Below are 18,240 nucleotides of genomic sequence, written 5' to 3'. Positions count from 1 at the left end.
CATGCTTATGTCATAAGTCCGCCTCATGGTTGCCTTATGATATCCCAGCTTCTTACTTCTGTCTCTAACTTCTGGGTATGGTAAATGCATCTTCTGCCTCTATCTTTGCTGGGAGTTTGTTACTCTGCGCTCTCTCTGGTTAATCTATCTCTGTCTTCTCTTCCTGTGTGTTTGCTCTCAAGGCTCGGGCCCCCTCAGCACACCGGGGCCTCCTGGCTCATCTCACAAAGGCCTTTCTAGCTTTAGCTTTCTGCAGCACCCCGTCCACCAAAGGAGTTTACAGATCCTGCAGAGGTGTCAGAACGACCAATACAGTAAGGCTGCTGTCCCAGAATCCTCTGCAAATTCATGAACACAAGGCTCCATTCTTGTCATCTACACACACAGAGTCCTGACCAGGCTTTATAGCGGAGTCTTCTCTTTTCTCTTAACGCACGAAAACCTTTCTTTTACCATGTGTCTTTACCCGTGTGCTTGCTATGTGTACACAAACCTACATAAAACTGAACTGTGTGCAATGCAATGTAATAATCATCATCTATTGGTGCATTTCATGAGGTTGGTAACATAAGTCCTTATATTAACATGCTTGCAATTTAATTTATAACACAATGGCAATAAAATCAGTCATTACAGTCAATCTATAGAAGCTATATTTCACTACGCTCTTAGTTGCACACAGAGTTATTATAGATGTCTGCAAATGGGCTGAAGACTTGACATTGGCCCAAAATATGCCAAAGTTATAAATAATGAGAGGAGACTTCTAATAATGAGGGTCCTTGAATATCTTTATATAATGGACGAGATAATGAATACATTTGACAAATATTTTTCACCTCCTTGCAAATTACACATGTAGATGGGGTTTTAAAATGTCATCCACATGTGCCAGATATTTTCAGCATGAAAAAATCAGCTTCTATAGATTTTCAGATCTGCACCACGCTCATTCTGTTGCAGAAATATGGTGAATGTCATTGCATCGATGTGAGATCCGTAATGAGTCGGCAACACAATCCTTGTGGATTTTGCTATGGCATTGCAGCAAGATTTACAGTGAAACAAATTCCATTGTTTCTGGACTTACCTTTTAAAGGGCTTGTGCCTAGTTTTAAACTTATCTCCTCTCTACTTGATGGGGGTTTCTCTTCGGAGTGGCAGTGTGCATGCGTGATTGCATGCTTCACTCATTGGGACGGTGGGGGGTTGGCAATAGTCCCCTGTTCTTGTCATTGGTGTCCCCACTAATCAAATTCTTATCTCTTTTCCACAAGATTGGAATTAAGTTTAAAATTTAGGCAAATTTAGCCTTTAAAAGGGGTTGTGCTTTCTGTGTGTCGTTGTGAACAAAATGTCTAATGTCCTGCAGATGTAGCGCTGACTGCCATTGCAGTCACAGCAAAGGAGACTACTTTTTAATACACTGGTTAACATTTAGCTATGTTCATAGGTAGTTTGTTCACTGAGCTAACTCTACTTTGGTATACTTTGGCGGGTTACAAGCTTTATACTACACAGCATTGGACCTTTGATGTGAGCTTTCTTTCCAGTGAGACTGATTTGCTATGGTTACACAATCTAGAAATAAGTTAGCACAGACGACTGATCATATTCTATGAAACGTTGAAATTGTCTCTTTTATGATGTCTTCTGGAAACCAACATTTCAATTAGCTTTCAATCAAGTTAATTTTCTACTAGTTTAGTATTTCTACTTTCCTGGCAAAACGAAGGTACAATTAGAACAGGAAATTGTTTAGAAATGACATCACGTGTGTTCAGTTTGAATATGCATTAGTCGTGATGCATTGCTATTAAAGATAAGTGAGCATACTCGCTAAGGACAATTATTCGATCGAGCATTGTCCTTAGCGAGTATCTCCCCACTTGAAAGAAAAGGTTAGGCTGCCGACACGGGTGACAGGTGAGTTGCGGCAGTGAGCAGGGGGGAGCGGGGAGGAGAGGGGGAGAGAGATCTCCCCTCCTTTCCTCCCCGCTCTCCCCCGCCGCTCCCCGCCCGCCGAATCTTTTCTTCCGAGCGGGCAGGTACTCTCTAAGGGCAATGCTCGATCAAGTAATTGCCCTTAGCGAGTATGCTCGCTCATCTCTAATTGCTATCTTTCCAGATTTGTTAGGACTTCCTCTGATTTTTGAATGCTAACAAAGAGCAAATGTAAAGGACCATTGCAGCGAAAACACACTTTTCCATCTCTGGACCCCTAACCCGATTGCCTGTCACGTTCTTGACATGTATATTTTAGTCACTTCCGTGCAGTGCAGCCACCTGTCTGATACATACAATGGTGTTAAAAAAAAATACCAGTGAGTTTAGAAAAGCAAATAAAGTGCAAAATGACTATAATAAGGTTTATTGCCATAAATGCACTGGAAATACACATTCAATTCCAAATCAAAACAAGAACATTTCTCCAGTTTGCGTTAATCTTTTACAGACAGTAAAGAAGGAATTTTTAACTGTTCAAAAAAGTAGTAGTGCCAGCATTTTTTGCTATGAAAACTCAAAAATGTTATGAATAGTATAAACTGAAAAAATGTATAAGATTTCACTTTCCTTTGATTTACTGAACTAATATTTAGTGACACAACCATTGTTTCTGAGAACTGCTTGACATCTGTGCTGCATGGAGTCACTAACTTCTGATACCTCTTTGTAATACATTCCACAGTTCTTCAGCTTTTTTATGTCACTCCACAAATTCTCTATGGGATTGAGGTCAGAAGAATGGGCTGGCTTGTCTGTAAGCAATGTGTTCGCTTACACACCAGTGTTTTGGGTCATTATCGTGTTGAAACATCCATTTCAAGGGTGGTTCTTCTTCGGCATAGGGCAATATGATCTCTTCCAGTATTTTAATATATTCAAACCGAACTATGCTCCCTGTTATACCTTCCTGCCCGCCCATATCACATCTTGCCTCAAAGTTAGAGGTGGCCCAACAGGGTACTAGAACCTCCAATCAGGTTTTCAGCAATAAATTATCCTTTTGCTCTGATATTGTAATCACTTACTTACATCAACGTTACAGTCACACATAGAAAGTTTCATTCGATTCTGACAACTCCTTCTAGGTGCTTGATTTTTGTTTTTTTTTTACAATAAGTACCATATATACTTGAGTATAAGCCTAGTTTTTCAGCACATTTTTTATGCTAAAAAGCCCCCCTCGGCTTATACTCGAGTGAGGTAAAAAAAATAACAACAAAAACCTCCCAGCCTGCGTCTGTGTCCCCGGCACGAGGGTCTCCTCAGCGGTGCGGCAAGCTGCTTGAGAATTCGCCCTGCTGTCATCTCCCTGCTCAGCTTTGAATTTCCCAGCCGTCAGCGCTGTGTAGGTAAGCACTGTGATTGGATCGAGCGCCAGCCAATCACAGCCGGCGCTCGATCATTCACAGCCATTCAGTGGATGACATCACTGATTGGCTGTGATCCAATCACAGCGCTTACTTACACAGCGGGGAGACCATCGCGTCGGGGACACAGACGCAGGCTGGGAAGCAAGTATTGCATTTTTTTCTTTACCTAGTATATACTCGAGTATAGCTAGGCTTATACTCGAGTCAATATCTTTTACTAGTTTTTTGTGGTAAAACTTATTGACTCGGCTTATACTCGAGTATATACGGTATATCACTTCTACCCAAAACAGTGACTTATCAGGTTAATGATGTTGGACTGCTATTTTATTTACACTACTGTACCAGGCACCATCTTGATGCTGAGATTTGTACCTGCTTTATGCACTATTTGGTGATATCAATCTTATGATGCATCAACCTAACATCACAGGAGGACGTAGAGCCAGTAACCTCTCCGCCTGCTGGGAGGACAGTTGTAATTATCACTACTTTGTATGTTTATCTAAATAAGCTACAGACCATGCGTATACAATCAGGAATATGAGCTGTGATCTTCTTCATTATAACTATGTGACAGGAGCTTCTAATCATCAGCAATAACTGTCATAGGACAGTTGAGTGGCTTTGTTCCCCTCTGAAGAGCTTGTGTGGTGGAGTCCATCACACAGGAATTATGCTGACTGAAAAACTCACTAGAGGAACCTAAACCCAAGTAATTCTCAGGTAGTCACAATGAGATTACATGACCACCTAAGGAGAAGACCTCCAGGAACTGACGAGCTAGTTACATAATGAATGAAAAAAAGATTCACCGGAGTGAATCTTTAATGTATACGAGGACTTATTGACAGCAGATAGCCACATCTAAACAATGTTCACACTAAACATAATTCTATGTACCACGGTAGTTGCACTGCTTTATTAGATCTAATATCAAAGACCTTTTAAATAGTAATCTATAGTCGGACATTACGGAATGCGCTTCACCGGGAACCAAAGAATGGAAAACCTTCCATACCATAGTTTTCCACGTTCTTTCTCCCCAACCCCTTTTTCCTCTCTCTCCTATTTTCTACTTTCTTATTTTTGTCTAGTACGGATATAACAAAGTGGTATTTGACAAAACTTTAATAAACATTGATTAAACATAATTTTAAAGAAGCTATTGGAATAGACTCTTGTAGTGATGATCACTTCTCAACCGGATATTCCAGTCCATGGTTTCCGGTGAAGCGCATTCCATAATGTATGACAACTGATTGATTGAAAGAGATTTGAGACACCCTTAGGCCCACCTGCACACAGTCGGGTTAGACCCCACATGCGCGATTCGACCTGGTTTCCGGACAGTGACCCCTGCTTACCTGTCCGGCGTCTTCTCCTCTGCTGCTGATGTGCCGGCCGGCGCACATGCCCAGTACAGAGGACGCCGCACTCTTGGTATGGTTATGACGCAGCTGCCGCGACTGTTCTGCAATGATGATTGCAGAATGGCCGCGGGACTGATGACTTCCATTGACTTCAATGGAAGCAGGTCGTGCGTAGGCCACACAAAATCGCAGCATGCTGCGATTTCTCCCCCTCGAGCGGAAAATGACAATCGATTTCTGCTCGTGGGCAGGAAATCTCGTTTTGCCATAGTATGCTATGGGCTGGATTTGCTGCAGAATCCAGAGGCGGAATCCCTCTCCGGATTTCGCAATGCAGATCCGCCCGTGTGCAGGAGGCTGCACCCAGTAATCCTTAACCAGTTGGAGGGGAACATTATTTTCTTTGCATATATTTGAACTGTAACCTACACAGATACAAAATAAGTATCTCCAGTATAACTTTATGCATAAACAGAGACTGTAAAACTCCCATGAATGGGATTCTGGTTGGTAAAGTATGGAACTTGAATAATTCTCTCCATGTCTCTTTCAGCACTAATATATTAATAGGAATACTCTTATAATAACCTCTATGTATTTCAACATAAAATTATCTTGCAACTGTTTTTACCTTGTTTATTCAGTATCTTTACTTAGTTATGTATAAAGTACAAATTTAGAGCTCCACATAAGGAGAAGTGCATGACAGAGTAACGATTTCAGCTTTTTCTTTATTAGTCAAATAAATGTAGTTTTCTGTCAAGTTACTTGCAGGTACATTCTATGATGGAAAGGCCGTATATAGAAACCATATAAGTTTTTTTGATATTTGAGAATATGACCAGTCAGTGTTAGTAGAAGCCTTCAGACATCTGATTACATGCAGACATAATCATGAGAGTCCCTAATCAGTAGGAAACCATTCTGACCAAAGAATAAGAATCAAATGCATTCTAGATGTGAATGAAGTTGGATTTTCTTCTCTTAATGTATGTTAGATATATAATGAATCCTGTGCTCTTTATTTTATCAACGTAACTTGCAGTTCTGGTTAATATTTAACTTTTAATAGCACTTATACATGTAGACTATTTTTTTTTCCTGCTACCTGTTTTGTACGCATAGATTAAAGGTTAATTATTTCTGGCATTTTCCTGTAGATACTGTCAACAATTGGGAGTTTTTTTTCTTTTTTTATGCTTTATTGAAAAAAAATGTAAACCTTTTTCATGTTTGCTCTTCTGCACTGTGCATGGTAAGTGTATCCAAGCACATGCTGGCCATGAAGAATGCATTTGGTTCTCATTCTAAGGTCCTTGCATGGCATTTTTCTTACATTTAAAATGTTTGCATGTTTTCCTGACCACTTGCTTTTGTCTGTAATGTCTCTAGCACTCCATTTTTTTGGCATGGGAATGCACGTGCATCGTACCTCACAGTGACGTTTGGGCATCTTGTTCTAGAAATGCTGCTTGCTCTCATGTCATGTGTATATTAATGTCTTTGTATTTCTAACACAATTTTTAAATCTGCAGGAGTAGGGTGGCTGTGCAAGGACTGGTTAAATGGGCATGTTGCTAACATTTTTAGAACTACAAAAAAAATACAAAGACACAGTCCTACAGGATGATATTGCGATATGCACTGACAGGTTAAAGGGGTTGTCCTTATTCTTTTAACTGTTTTGCTACAGGAAGCGCACAGCTTAGTATATTGCTCAGTGGCCCGATTGGTACGGCAGGTTAGGTCCCGTTCATGTCAGTAGGACTCGGTCTGCAGTATCAACACGGGCCACTACCCAATGTACTAAGAGGTCTGCTTACTGCAGTAAAACAGCTAGAAGGGGGGCAACCCCTTTAAAGAAGCACATCTGACCTTTAAGAACATATTCTCTCTCACACACACACTGAACTGTAGAGTCCAAAGCATAGTGCCACTGCTATAAAAGAGTAGGTACACAGACATCTGTTGGAGGACTCTTTGGTTCCTCCTTCTTGTAATCATTCGAAATCTGAGGTTGCTTTTTCCCTTCCAGATATTCCTCGTCCTACTCCTCGTACCCCTCTCTCTGACCTACAGGGTGTAAATACAATACAAGAAAGAACCCCACGGTAAGTGGATTCTTCTCTGTAAGATTTTCCACTAAGCTCCCAGTAAGTCTTCCGTAAAGCTGTTTTGTTCCTGTTTAGAGAGGTTTTTCCACAAATGAAATTTCATCACGAATCTACAGCATAGGTCATAAATGTCTGATCGCTGGAGGTCCTACTGCTGAGATCCCGACCGATCACTGAAATATGGTCCTGAACCCACTGATCTTTCTCATTGCATGACCGCATTGAAGAGAGATTTGAATGCAGCAGCATTCAAGCATGAGTTCTGCTGCTCCATGCCTTGGCTATAGGGCCAATGGAAAAATCAGCCTAATAAATTTTGAATGGAGCTAAAGGGCGTGTTCTTGACCACCACTCTATTCAAACTCCTCCTCACTGGGGTCATGGAGAAGGATGTAGGGGGTGGAGGTCCTAGAGGTTCTGTCTTCACCGATATGTGATACATTTTCATTATGGGGAAACTTCAGAATAGCATTTTCAAGCAGTGCATTTGTGTTATAGGGAACTGTCGTGGTCAACAAGAAGACATCGCCTGTCCTCCTCCAACTCATACCTGGATGGTGGTGGAATTTTCATCAGCTCCTCCAGTTCCAATGTGAACAACAGTGATAGCAAACTGCTGGAAAGAGCACACGGCATTCTTATGTAAGAGCAGTTGCCAAGGCGAACGCCTTAGTTGAAGTAACATGTTTGCAGATGGAAAAATTCATATGAAAATGGGGGTCATAGGAATTTGTTTTACTCTTGTTATGATCAGACTAAACATGCTGATTTTCAGGGACATTAAAAATAGAACATATAAATATATTATTAGTCAAAACTAAATTATGCACCAAGGGAACATTAATGTTTATGTATCCCCATATTCACAGGAGAAACAAGAACACAAAATCTAAGCCTACTCTTCCTAAGGTGAGTGAGAACGAACTAAAGCCTCTTTAAACTCAGGGTTTCTATAATTTCCATCCTGTGTGATTTCCTTTCTTTCTAATTACTCTAAGAAGCTCAGGATAGGTCATCAATGGTTGATCAGATGGGGTCCGCTGCTCAGGACCCCAGACGATCAGCTGATCAGGCGCTCGCGATCAGCACTGCAATACACAGGGGTACGTAGTGGAAGCTGCCACTTTGACCCCTGTGTAGTAGCTGACACTTGTAATTGCAATTACAAGCACCATCCATTACATTGGGGGTTGGAGCAGCAATGCTGACAGCAGGCGCCCGATCAGCTGATTGACTGGGATCCCACGAGGTGCACCCCAGCCGATCAACTATTGAGGACCTATTCTGTGGAAGGTCATCAATGGTATTTCGCTGGAAAACCTATTTAAATCATGCTCTCTTCTCTACGTAAAACTACAGCACCTATTGGATGTGAAGTCTCTGAAACATCTGTCTAACCTCACCCTGCATGATCGCATTACTAAGTCCTTGCTGCATCTCCATAAGAAGAAGAAGCCACCAAGTATTAGTGCACAGTTCCAGGTATAACTCTATAACATTTCTATTTAAAAATTCATTTTTCCATGCCAGGAAATTTTGAAAGTTGTCACTTTGCCTTTCCTTGTTTTAGGCATCCTTAAACAAGTTAATGGAAACCCTGGGGCACGCAGAACCTTATTTTGTGAAATGCATCCGTTCTAATGCAGAAAAGGTAAGCTCTCTCAAGACAGGTCCACCTTGACTTTTGTCTACCGTGTGATTAACCTTTATATGACTAAGCGTCTCGGAATTGGACTAAAGCAAGTGACTCTAGGGTTGCTTACATTCTTCTTTGCAGAATACGATTGTAGTGTTAGCGGTTTGGCTTTCTTTTTTTATTTCCTAAGGTAAAAACGACATAGGTGAACTAGACCTATTGGGGCAGATTCACTCTTCAAAGTATGCATATTATGCCAGAAAACTGTCATACATGCTTTGCGCCACATTTGCTATCTGCTTTTGGACAGTTCTTCCGACATGTCCATAAACGGTGCAGTGCCTAAATTGTGCCAAAACTTGCGCCACATTTCTATGAATTGCGCCAAACTTTGGGCACAACTTTTAGCATAAACTAATCCAACTAATAAGTGGTCTAAACTTGACTGTACAGTCTTAACATTCAACAGATTTAACATTCAGCAAAGTGTGATAAAATTGGCACATATAAAGACTGTCTAGCCTACATTTGCAATGTCTAACTTTTAAGCCGTCGTAGTAAATGAGCTTTATTAAATAATCTGTTAAAAGATTAATAGCGATATTCCGCTGCGGGGGAGGAGGGGGGAGCACTACAAGGTCTCCGCAATGAGCCTATCTAAATGATAGGCTCACTGCAGAGAATCGCAACATGCCGCGATATGAATCCCGTGAGCGGAGAATCGCTATGATTCTCCGCTAGTGGACGGCGGGCTCTGCTTTTCATAGTTATCCTATGGAAAGCGTGTCATGCGGGCTCCCCATGCGATTTATCACCGCAGATCTCGCAATGACAACTTGCCCATGGTCAGCTACCCTAAGTCTTGATTTCTTCCATTTACAAAATTAAAAAGAAAGTAATTTTTTTATTCATTGAGCTGATTTCAGATTGCATAGCTAACCCTGCAATGATTGATCTGAATTTTTGTTTTAACACTGAAAAATGACCCCTCTCTCTAGTCTGTTAACACTTCTGTCACAGGAATTCAGGAATACACCAAATATCTTTTGATTACAGATTTCATCACTACTTCTGTATAAAGAGAATAGACAGTTTAAATTGTACTTCTTTCAATTGGTTGAAGAGGCTTTCAGCTTTCTGTACTGACATTACGGGTGGTCTCCACCCAAAATCTAATACACTGACATGGTGAGGACCTCCTGTAGCACGTACAACATATTTTCAAGTTTAGTCTTACGGGCTTCTATATTTCCCCAGGATACTGTTTTCGTGTAATGTGGCTGTGTGGCAATACACCCTGTTATAATTAATTTATTCAATTTACACTTGCTAGTAAAGTCATAGATTTATAAAAAGAATATTCAATGCTGTTTAGTGAATTTACTGACAGGGGTACCACAGGTTTTAGCAGCAAGACACGTGAGAAGAAACTTCGAGAAATTTGAAAATGTACTAATTTTAGAGAAAATCTTGACTGCATCCAAAAAGAAGAAACATGAATGTTTTGTAATAATTCTACCAGTTTGAATGTATTTTCTCTCCGTTTTACAGGTGCCTTTGCGCTTCAATGACTCATTGGTGCTCCGACAGCTTCGTTACACAGGAATGCTAGAAACCGTCCGAATTCGCCAGTCTGGCTACAGCTGCAAAGTTCCCTTTCAGGTGGGACCAATATATAGTGCTTTACAACTGCACATTCACGTATAGCTGTTTAGACGAGGGCTTTAGCTTTTATGTAAATGACAGCTGGCAACTAGCACCTTATTCATTAGTATGCCGTACATTAATTTCAGCTTAAAGAATAAAACTAAAAACTTTTTAGTTCTGCCTGGCAGAGATGCTGTGTTGAGGTATTTTCATTCCACATGAGGTCGTCCTTCGCAAAGTGTTTTGCCACAATAGAGTTCTGAGGATTATATGTACTGATCTTGTTACTAAAATATATTATAAATATTTTTGTCTTTCCTAGGACTTTGTAACTCAGTTTTTAGTATTATTGCCAAAACATGTTACCCCTACCCGCCAAAGTATCCAGGAATTCTTTTGGAGGATGGGTCACAGCCCTGATCAGTATCAAGTTGGCAAAACCATGGTAAGCAGAATAATCTGCAACGTTTCCTGCACAGTGAAATGCTTAACATTTTTCTATCTTGCTCCTGTTTTATTTTCTTCTTTACATCATTTCCTTGGATTTTAATATTTTAACTTTTTTATCACTTTTTTTCCCAGGTTTTTCTGAAGGAGCAGGAGCGACAGTGCCTCCGAGATATGTTACATCAGACAGTATTACAGCGCATCATTCTCCTGCAGCGCTGGATAAGAGCCATGTTACAGCGCAAGAGATTTTTGCGTCTTAAAGATGCGGCTATCACCATTCAGGTGCAGGAAATTTCTATCTCCGCTACTTGATGTTTGGTTTCATGTATTTATCAGTTGTTTGGCAAATGATATTTTGATTTTATTACAGAGATCCTGGAGACATTACAAAAATAGATGGGATGAAGAGGAAATGCAAGTCAAAGAAGATACCCTTTATCAGGCTGCTTGCATTATCCAATCATGGTGGAAAGGACACAAAGCCAGACAAGACTACCAGCAGATAAAGGAATCAGCCGCTGTTATACAGGCTTTTTGGCGAAAATATTGGCTTCATAGGCAGAAGGCAGCAATATGCATCCAAACTGCTTGGAGGAGCCATGTGGCAAGGAGACAGTATAAGTGCAAGAGAAAACACATTATTACTTTACAAGCAGCATGCAGAGGTTTTATAGCAAGACGAAGGTAATAATATTATTTATTTAAAAGTGCCATTCATTCCAGGGTGCTGTACATATGAAAAAAAGGTTTTACATACATCACATAAGGTAATATCAAGTACAAGAAGTATGACTGAATGAGTGAGGAACTGGTACAGAGGGAGAGTAAACCCTGCTCCGAAGGCTTACAGTCTGCAAGGGAAGAGGGAAGGAGACAGTAGATGAAGTTATTGGTAGTAACAGGGCTACTGTTGAAAGCATTTCTGAAGATGTAGGTTTTTAGGTTGCTTTTGAAGGTAGAGGACAGTGTCTGATGATCAGTTGTGGACATATTTGTATCTTAAAGTTTACAGCAGTGGTTTTATCTTTCCGGCATTGGCAAACCATTTTCTTTCTTTCTAATTAACAGAGCACGGTTGTTAAAGCAAGAAGTGCCAAGCCATTTGGTTGAGGACAAATCCCTAGAAGATAATAGTAATGAAGTCCTTAAGTCGCCACTACCATCTCCTGACACTGATATTAGCCATTGGGAAGACATCTCTGAACAGAGCCAACCAAACCTCTCAAGTACAACACTCTCTGGAAGGGGTGAAGTGCAGTTTAGAGAGAGACCAAAGTCCTTGGAGGATCCCAATCAAAGGAAAGTGGTCCGAGCCAAAAGAGAAAGCCGTCGCATGAGAGAACTAGAGCAGGCACAATTTAGCCTGGAGTTATTGAAAGTACGTAGTAGTGGAGGTGTGTCTCCATCAGATGAGAGGCGGTGGTCTGCAGAATTAATTCTAGATAAAGTTCCAGATACCCCTGAAAGTGAGGAATCTTTTGGCAGCTTGGAACTTATTAGCTGTGAGGAAAATCCACAGCCATCTGAGGAACTCACAACAAATATGGTATCTGGCTCTCCAACTCATAGACCGCCTGAAAATTCAAGTGAACTTTTACAAGACACGCTTGAAATGTCTGGTACTTTGATTTCTCAAGAAATGCCTGACTCTCTGATTTCTGAACCAATGAGTTCTCAGTCAGATAAAACGGTCAGCCCAATCACAAGAGACTTTTTAAGTACTCCTAAGTATGAAACTCAAACTACCAATGACAAACCAATAATTCACTCCAATGATGAGCATCCAGGTTCTTGCATTTCTAGCCAAATAAGCTCCGGTTCTTCACCATTAATACCACACTCCAGTGGTCTTGAAGGGATTTCTAATGGTGGGTCACCTTATTCTAATTCTAATGGCATTCCTTGTGCTTCTTCCAGAGAAAACTCAAAATATAGAGAAGAAAATGTTTCATCCAATGGACATTTAACATCACAAGTTAAGCTTTCTCTACCAAGTCCTACAGTCCAAGAATCCCCTGTCTCTGATATACAAACTTTCTCAACGCAACATGAAGCCCCTTCAGAGATCCAACAATGCTCAGTATCTCAACATCCCCCATCACCTTCAACCAATGCAGTTGACATTGCCTGGGGTTCTTCATCCAGCTGGAGACGAAACCCTCCTACACATGAACTGTCAGAAAGTGCACCAGCCAAAACCTCCGTCCCTTTTTCTTACAAGACTCACCCTCGCGAGCCCCAACTTTCCTGTAGCCTCCCTACCTTTTATGTCCCAAACCCAGGAACATTTAGAACACAGGAGCACAATGATGTTGGAGTTGCTCCTTCTGACACTGTCCTTCAGAGACTTCAGAAGCTTAATAAAGAGAAGGAAGAGTTTCAGAAGCAGCAGCAGCAAGAAAAAGAAAGACTTATGATGGAGCAAATTCGCAAGGAAAAACAAGAGCTGGAGAGATTACGAAAACTGCAGGAACAACAGGGACATAATAGAGATCCAAATAACGCTTTGCATTTTCCTAGGGGTACCACAAAGAAGCAGTCTGATAGGCCACAGTCTCTTCTATTACAGAGTACACACTGGAAGAGCTCTCCTGCTAAGACAGAGATCAAAGGATTGACTGTTAAAGGGAAGACTGCCTTAGTCTCACACAATGACCGTCCAGTTAGCATGTTCTTGGATCAAAGGGAGTTGCGGGAAGCTCCCAAAGGAGATGTGACAGCAGACATAGGCGATTCAGGGAGACGTGCTTGGTTGCACAGCACTGTGAATTCCAACATCTTTTTTACCCCCAAAGGAAAAATTAGTAGTGACTCAGAGTAAGTGATATATTTGACATGTTTGACCTACAAAAAAATCCCAGTATTTAGCAAAATATGTAAGCTTTAAAAGAAAAATGAATTCATGCCATATTACCATTTTCTGTCATGTACATTTAAGACTTTTATTGGCACCTTCATAAAAGCAATTACAAAAAATTTGTGTAGTGAAGCCTATGAAAATTTGCCACGCAAGAAATGTCATTATTAGCTCAATGAAAAAGTGTAATTCTAGATGTTCATAAAGTATACTTAATAGGTGAGATTCTGATCAGATCGTGGTGGGGTAAAGGCAGTGAAGAGTTTCATATTCATTTCTATAGCATTCTTCATATTTTATATATTGCAAAGATTCAAGCGAGAATTCTACTGAAGGACTTTTTTTTTGTTTGTTTGTTATTAAGGAATTTATTAAGGGATTGACCACTTCAGCACTATTGATGACTTCTCTTATCCTCAGGATAGGTCATCAATAGTTGATCAGCAGTGTCTGCCACCTCGGACTCAGCTGTTAATGGTTGGTAATGCAGGCGATGTTCTCATTGAAATCAGCAGGAGCTGTGTCTTCATTATCAACCCGGGCCACTGCAGTGTCTACAGAACTGTCAACTTTTTGCTCTGACCACATTAGCAGCTGATTGATGATCTACCCTGAGGCTCAGTTATTAGAGGTTGACAACACTCTTAAGGCTATTTTCACATCTCTTTGTTGTGTGGTAATGGTGCAGCCTCTTGCCACACCATTACTACTGCATGTGAATGTATCCTTAACATGTAACTAAACTTTTTAAAAACTTCTGACATGTCAAGAGTTTTGATTGGTGTGGGTTCAGGTGCGGAGACCCCCACAATCACTGAAATAAATGGGCAGAAGAGTTCTTCTCAGTGTTATGTCCATACAGCTGTTTCCTGCTTTACTCAGAGCAGTTCATGGCCTCCATGGAAAGTATAGGGAGTTTATACACTGCTCGCAGATGACAGCTAGATGGCCACATCACTCAAAACAGTCCTTCTGCCTGTTCCTTTTATCCATCAGTGAGTGTCTGAACATCCAGACCTCCATTCATGTCACTATTACATGTCAGAAGTTTGTAAAAAGTTTAGTTACTCTATAAATTGCTATTCCATTAGACAAAAGTGTGCTGTTTTTCTGTTGATCACAGTTTAAATACCCCACCAGGTCTTCCATGGTTGTTAGGAGTTCCATTTTTTTACTTTATCTTTTAATCATATTATTTAATCCAATGTTGGAATATAATTTTTTAATCTGTGCAGCCTTTGTGCAATGCTGTACGGTGCTTCATCAGACTCCATATGTATGGAGATGGTCTTCCCTATAAGCCCTGCTCTAGGCGAAAACCTCTGCACATACCGAAGCCAAACTAGTATGCTTCAATTTATTTTTCTTTGGGGTTCATTGGGAATCTGAAAAAAATAAGCTTAATTATGCCCCTGTATGAAAATGGACCTCTATGTCATCCCTATTGTGGCTTTGTTCACAAGGAGACATAATAGCACCATGTGCATGACCCCATATACTTGGTGTTGGCTTTTGCCCAATTTCTGTTAGATTTCCCGTGGGTTTTTTTTTTCTTAAAAATGACAATTTGTACTTCCTGTCCATTTGGACTGGAAACCTCATCAGTGCAACCCTGACCATGAATGTTAAATTTTCTATCTTGTGAATCTTTTCATTTTCTACACTTCTGCCTTTCGGTTTATGTTACTGATTACATAAAGTTTTATTACAGCAATTCGTCCCTTCAATCACATCGATCTGCACGCAGCGAACTTCCAAAGAGGTTGGATGCAACTGAGCCGTCCGGAATGAGTGAGGTGAGAATTTCTCTGCACACAAGAGCAAAATTGGATGTACTACTCACAATCTCTGTAGAAAATGGTATTTACATACTTGAATCCTAGGCTTTCTTTAGGTGCGTTGTCTAGTCTATCCCCATGTTTGCTGTAAATGTTGGTTTTCCCTGTATTATGTTACTACTTTTTGGACATTCCATACTGTTCATACTGTTTTGTTTCCTTTTCCCGCTTTCTGATATGTGAAGTTACTTTTGTTGTTTTATGTAGATTGATTTATCCTCCTCCATCATGTGCTTGTGTTTTTATTTTGTGTTCCCCATGTCCATTGTCATTTTGTCTGTCAGGCACCGCACAGGCGAAAAGCTCGTATGGCACGAACTCGATCAGATTTCATGACTAGAGGAGCTCTTGGGGGGGAAAACTCTGAGGAGGATTCAGATGAACAGGGGGAGCGGATTCCCCCCTCTGACCCAACTGAGGAATCAGGCAGACAGATCCAGGCATGTCACAGCGACTCTGAAATGGTAAAGTCCAGTAACAGACGCTGAACATCTATCTAGCTCTACCCCTTAAGGACATCCACCACGTATAACCTTCTTCTTCATGCTTAGACCTCTCTTGCACAGCACATAGTATGTGTTACTTTAGGTCACAATAGGTGGTTTCATTTATCACTTCACATCCCTCACTGCTTCCTAACATCTATCATTAACATAATTGTAGTATAGTTCTAAGCTCCTGTTTGGAAACCTAAATGCATACTCACTTCAGCTACAACACAGGCGCCAATATTGTATCGTTTTGCAAATGCATCAGAGCCTGTCTTTCAAAGGATGGCTTGTAGCTTTTACCACCACCATCATCATCATATATTTGTTGATAGACCAATTAATTTTAATGGAAAATCTAAATGTCCATGAAACCTAATGGCATCTGTTCCCTCCAGCAGAAGTGAGGACCATTAGATATTTCCTCAACTTTCCATCCACCCTTTGGATAACAAAGCTTTTTTGTTTTAGCATGCTTACAGCTGATTGTGGGTAGTGATGATATTGCTCTATTATTTGTACATTTTATTTAGCATTGGGTTATAAGATAGAGATTTACCGTATATTCCAGCGTATAAGGCGACAGGGCGTATAAGACGACCCCCCAACTGTCACCTTATACGCCGGGAATACAGTGGAGCAAAAAAAAAAAAAAATCATTACTCACCTCCCCCGGCGTTCTGCGGCGCTGCTGCAGGCTGTCGCTCCCTCCTGGTCCCCGGCAGAGCATTGCTTTCTGGACGCAGGGCCGTCAGCCAATCACAGCCATTCAATGACATCATTGAATGGCTGTGATTGGCTAAAACACACGTGCTTTCAGCCAATCACAGTCATTCAATGATGTCATTGAATGGCTGTGATTGGCTGACAGCGTGTGTTAGCCAATCACAGTATTAGCTTTCTGGAGGCGGGGATTTCAAGCCCTGCGTCCAGAAAGCAATGCTCTGCCGGGGACCAGGAGGGAGCGACAGCCTGCAGCAGCGCCGCAGAACGCCGGGGGAGGTGAGAAATAATTTCTTTTTTTTTTTTTGACACTTTCTTTTTTTTTTTTGTATTACCGGCGTATAAGACGACCCCCGACTTCAGAGCAGATTTTTCGGGGTTCAAAAGTCATCTTATACACCGGTATATACGGTATCTTGTTTCACTGTTGCTGTAGGGGCTGCACTTCTTTCAAATATATGAATATGCACAGAGAGATAGATGGGCATAGTCAGATATAGGGACATTTAGATCAGTAAGTGTGTGCATCTCCAAAACATACTTCAATGCATTTGATCATATGTTGTGGTTTTGCTGTTGCAGTTGACTAGTTAACATAGTTGTCTGGTCCTATTCTACTCTCAGAGTATGCTCCTGTATAGGTGGGGTGCCCTGCCTGCAGAAACGTTGGCTTTCAGCTTTGAAAAATGTTCAGAATCCTATGAAATAAATATATGCTGCCTAATCCTTTTTTTTTTTCTTGAAAATTTTGATTTTGAAAATGTGGCTTTTCTTGCAATAAAAGCCGATAAGGGAGAGCGTCCAGCAGAGGTTCTCTAAAAACAGCCATTCTGTCCAGAATATACATGGGGTTGCGTCAAGAAACCTTTTTAATATGACATATTAAAAACATTTGGAATATACAATTAATTCGTAGAATTTAGAACAGTGTTCTATTCTGTGTTTCTACCTGGGCTCACTAGCACCCAAACTTGCATGCTAGGCTACAACTAATCCGGAATACTCTTGAAGTACTTTTACTCATAAATTATGATGTTTATGTGTATACCATATATACTCTAGTATAAGCCGACCCGAATATAAGCTGAGGCACTTAATTTTACCACAGATAACTGGGAAAACTTATTGACTTGAGTATAAGCCTAGTTTGGGAAGTGCAGCAGCTACTGGTACTGCATACACATGCAGTAACACAGGGCACTGCTGCCGACACCCGCCGCAGTGAATTTCGGGGAAGGGCTTTAAATATAAGCCCTTCCGTGAAAAATCATCCCTAGTTGTAGTAAAAAAAATTTTTAAAATGCATACTTACCTCTCTGTGGCTGCCTGGGCTCAGGTGCGTCTAACCGCTTGGGACCCGTCACTGTAATGAAATCATTGAATGACAGCTGAGCACTACCTGTGATTGGTCACAGCGCTCAGCCAATCACAGGCAGCGAATCGGCCATTCAATGAATACAATTTCACTCATGTATAAGCCAAGGGGAATTTTTTCAGAATAAAAAAATGTGCTGAAAAAGTTGGCTTATACACGGGTATATACGGTAACCACTATTTATGCATTTTTTTCAAAATGTGAAAATCCAGATTTACAAATTTTGTTTTAATATAATTTTCTGCTTTTGTAAAATTTATATGTTTGTCCTTTTGGCGCCAACACTTTTTTCTTGCTACTCCTAGCATTTACTTGGAAGCATCATATAAAAATGGTGTAACGGAATAGCATGGCTAAAATAC

General features: G+C 40.7%; 1 protein-coding gene across 3 annotated transcripts in view; it reads left to right on the top strand.

Annotated features, from left to right (window-relative positions):
- The window catches only part of MYO9A (myosin IXA), a 123,065-nt gene that overhangs the window by 60,312 nt on the left and 44,513 nt on the right, over positions 1–18,240 (top strand). The window contains exons 15-27 of one of the 3 annotated variants that reach the window (XM_066592331.1): positions 183–314; positions 6,786–6,861; positions 7,363–7,506; positions 7,734–7,773; positions 8,224–8,346; positions 8,435–8,515; positions 10,052–10,162; positions 10,470–10,592; positions 10,730–10,879; positions 10,968–11,281; positions 11,666–13,414; positions 15,166–15,250; positions 15,577–15,756. In XM_066592331.1, the coding sequence (XP_066448428.1) occupies positions 183–314; positions 6,786–6,861; positions 7,363–7,506; positions 7,734–7,773; positions 8,224–8,346; positions 8,435–8,515; positions 10,052–10,162; positions 10,470–10,592; positions 10,730–10,879; positions 10,968–11,281; positions 11,666–13,414; positions 15,166–15,250; positions 15,577–15,756 (3,308 nt within the window). The remainder of the gene's footprint in view (positions 1–182; positions 315–6,785; positions 6,862–7,362; positions 7,507–7,733; positions 7,774–8,223; positions 8,347–8,434; positions 8,516–10,051; positions 10,163–10,469; positions 10,593–10,729; positions 10,880–10,967; positions 11,282–11,665; positions 13,415–15,165; positions 15,251–15,576; positions 15,757–18,240) is intronic. The other 2 variants (XM_066592333.1, XM_066592332.1) reach the window with 2 other exon arrangements.

This window comes from Eleutherodactylus coqui, chromosome 2 (assembly GCF_035609145.1).
Source record: "Eleutherodactylus coqui strain aEleCoq1 chromosome 2, aEleCoq1.hap1, whole genome shotgun sequence".
Lineage (NCBI taxonomy): Eukaryota > Metazoa > Chordata > Amphibia > Anura > Eleutherodactylidae > Eleutherodactylus > Eleutherodactylus coqui.
Note: the sequence above shows the minus strand (reverse complement) of the source record. Positions and strands in the feature narration are given on the sequence as shown.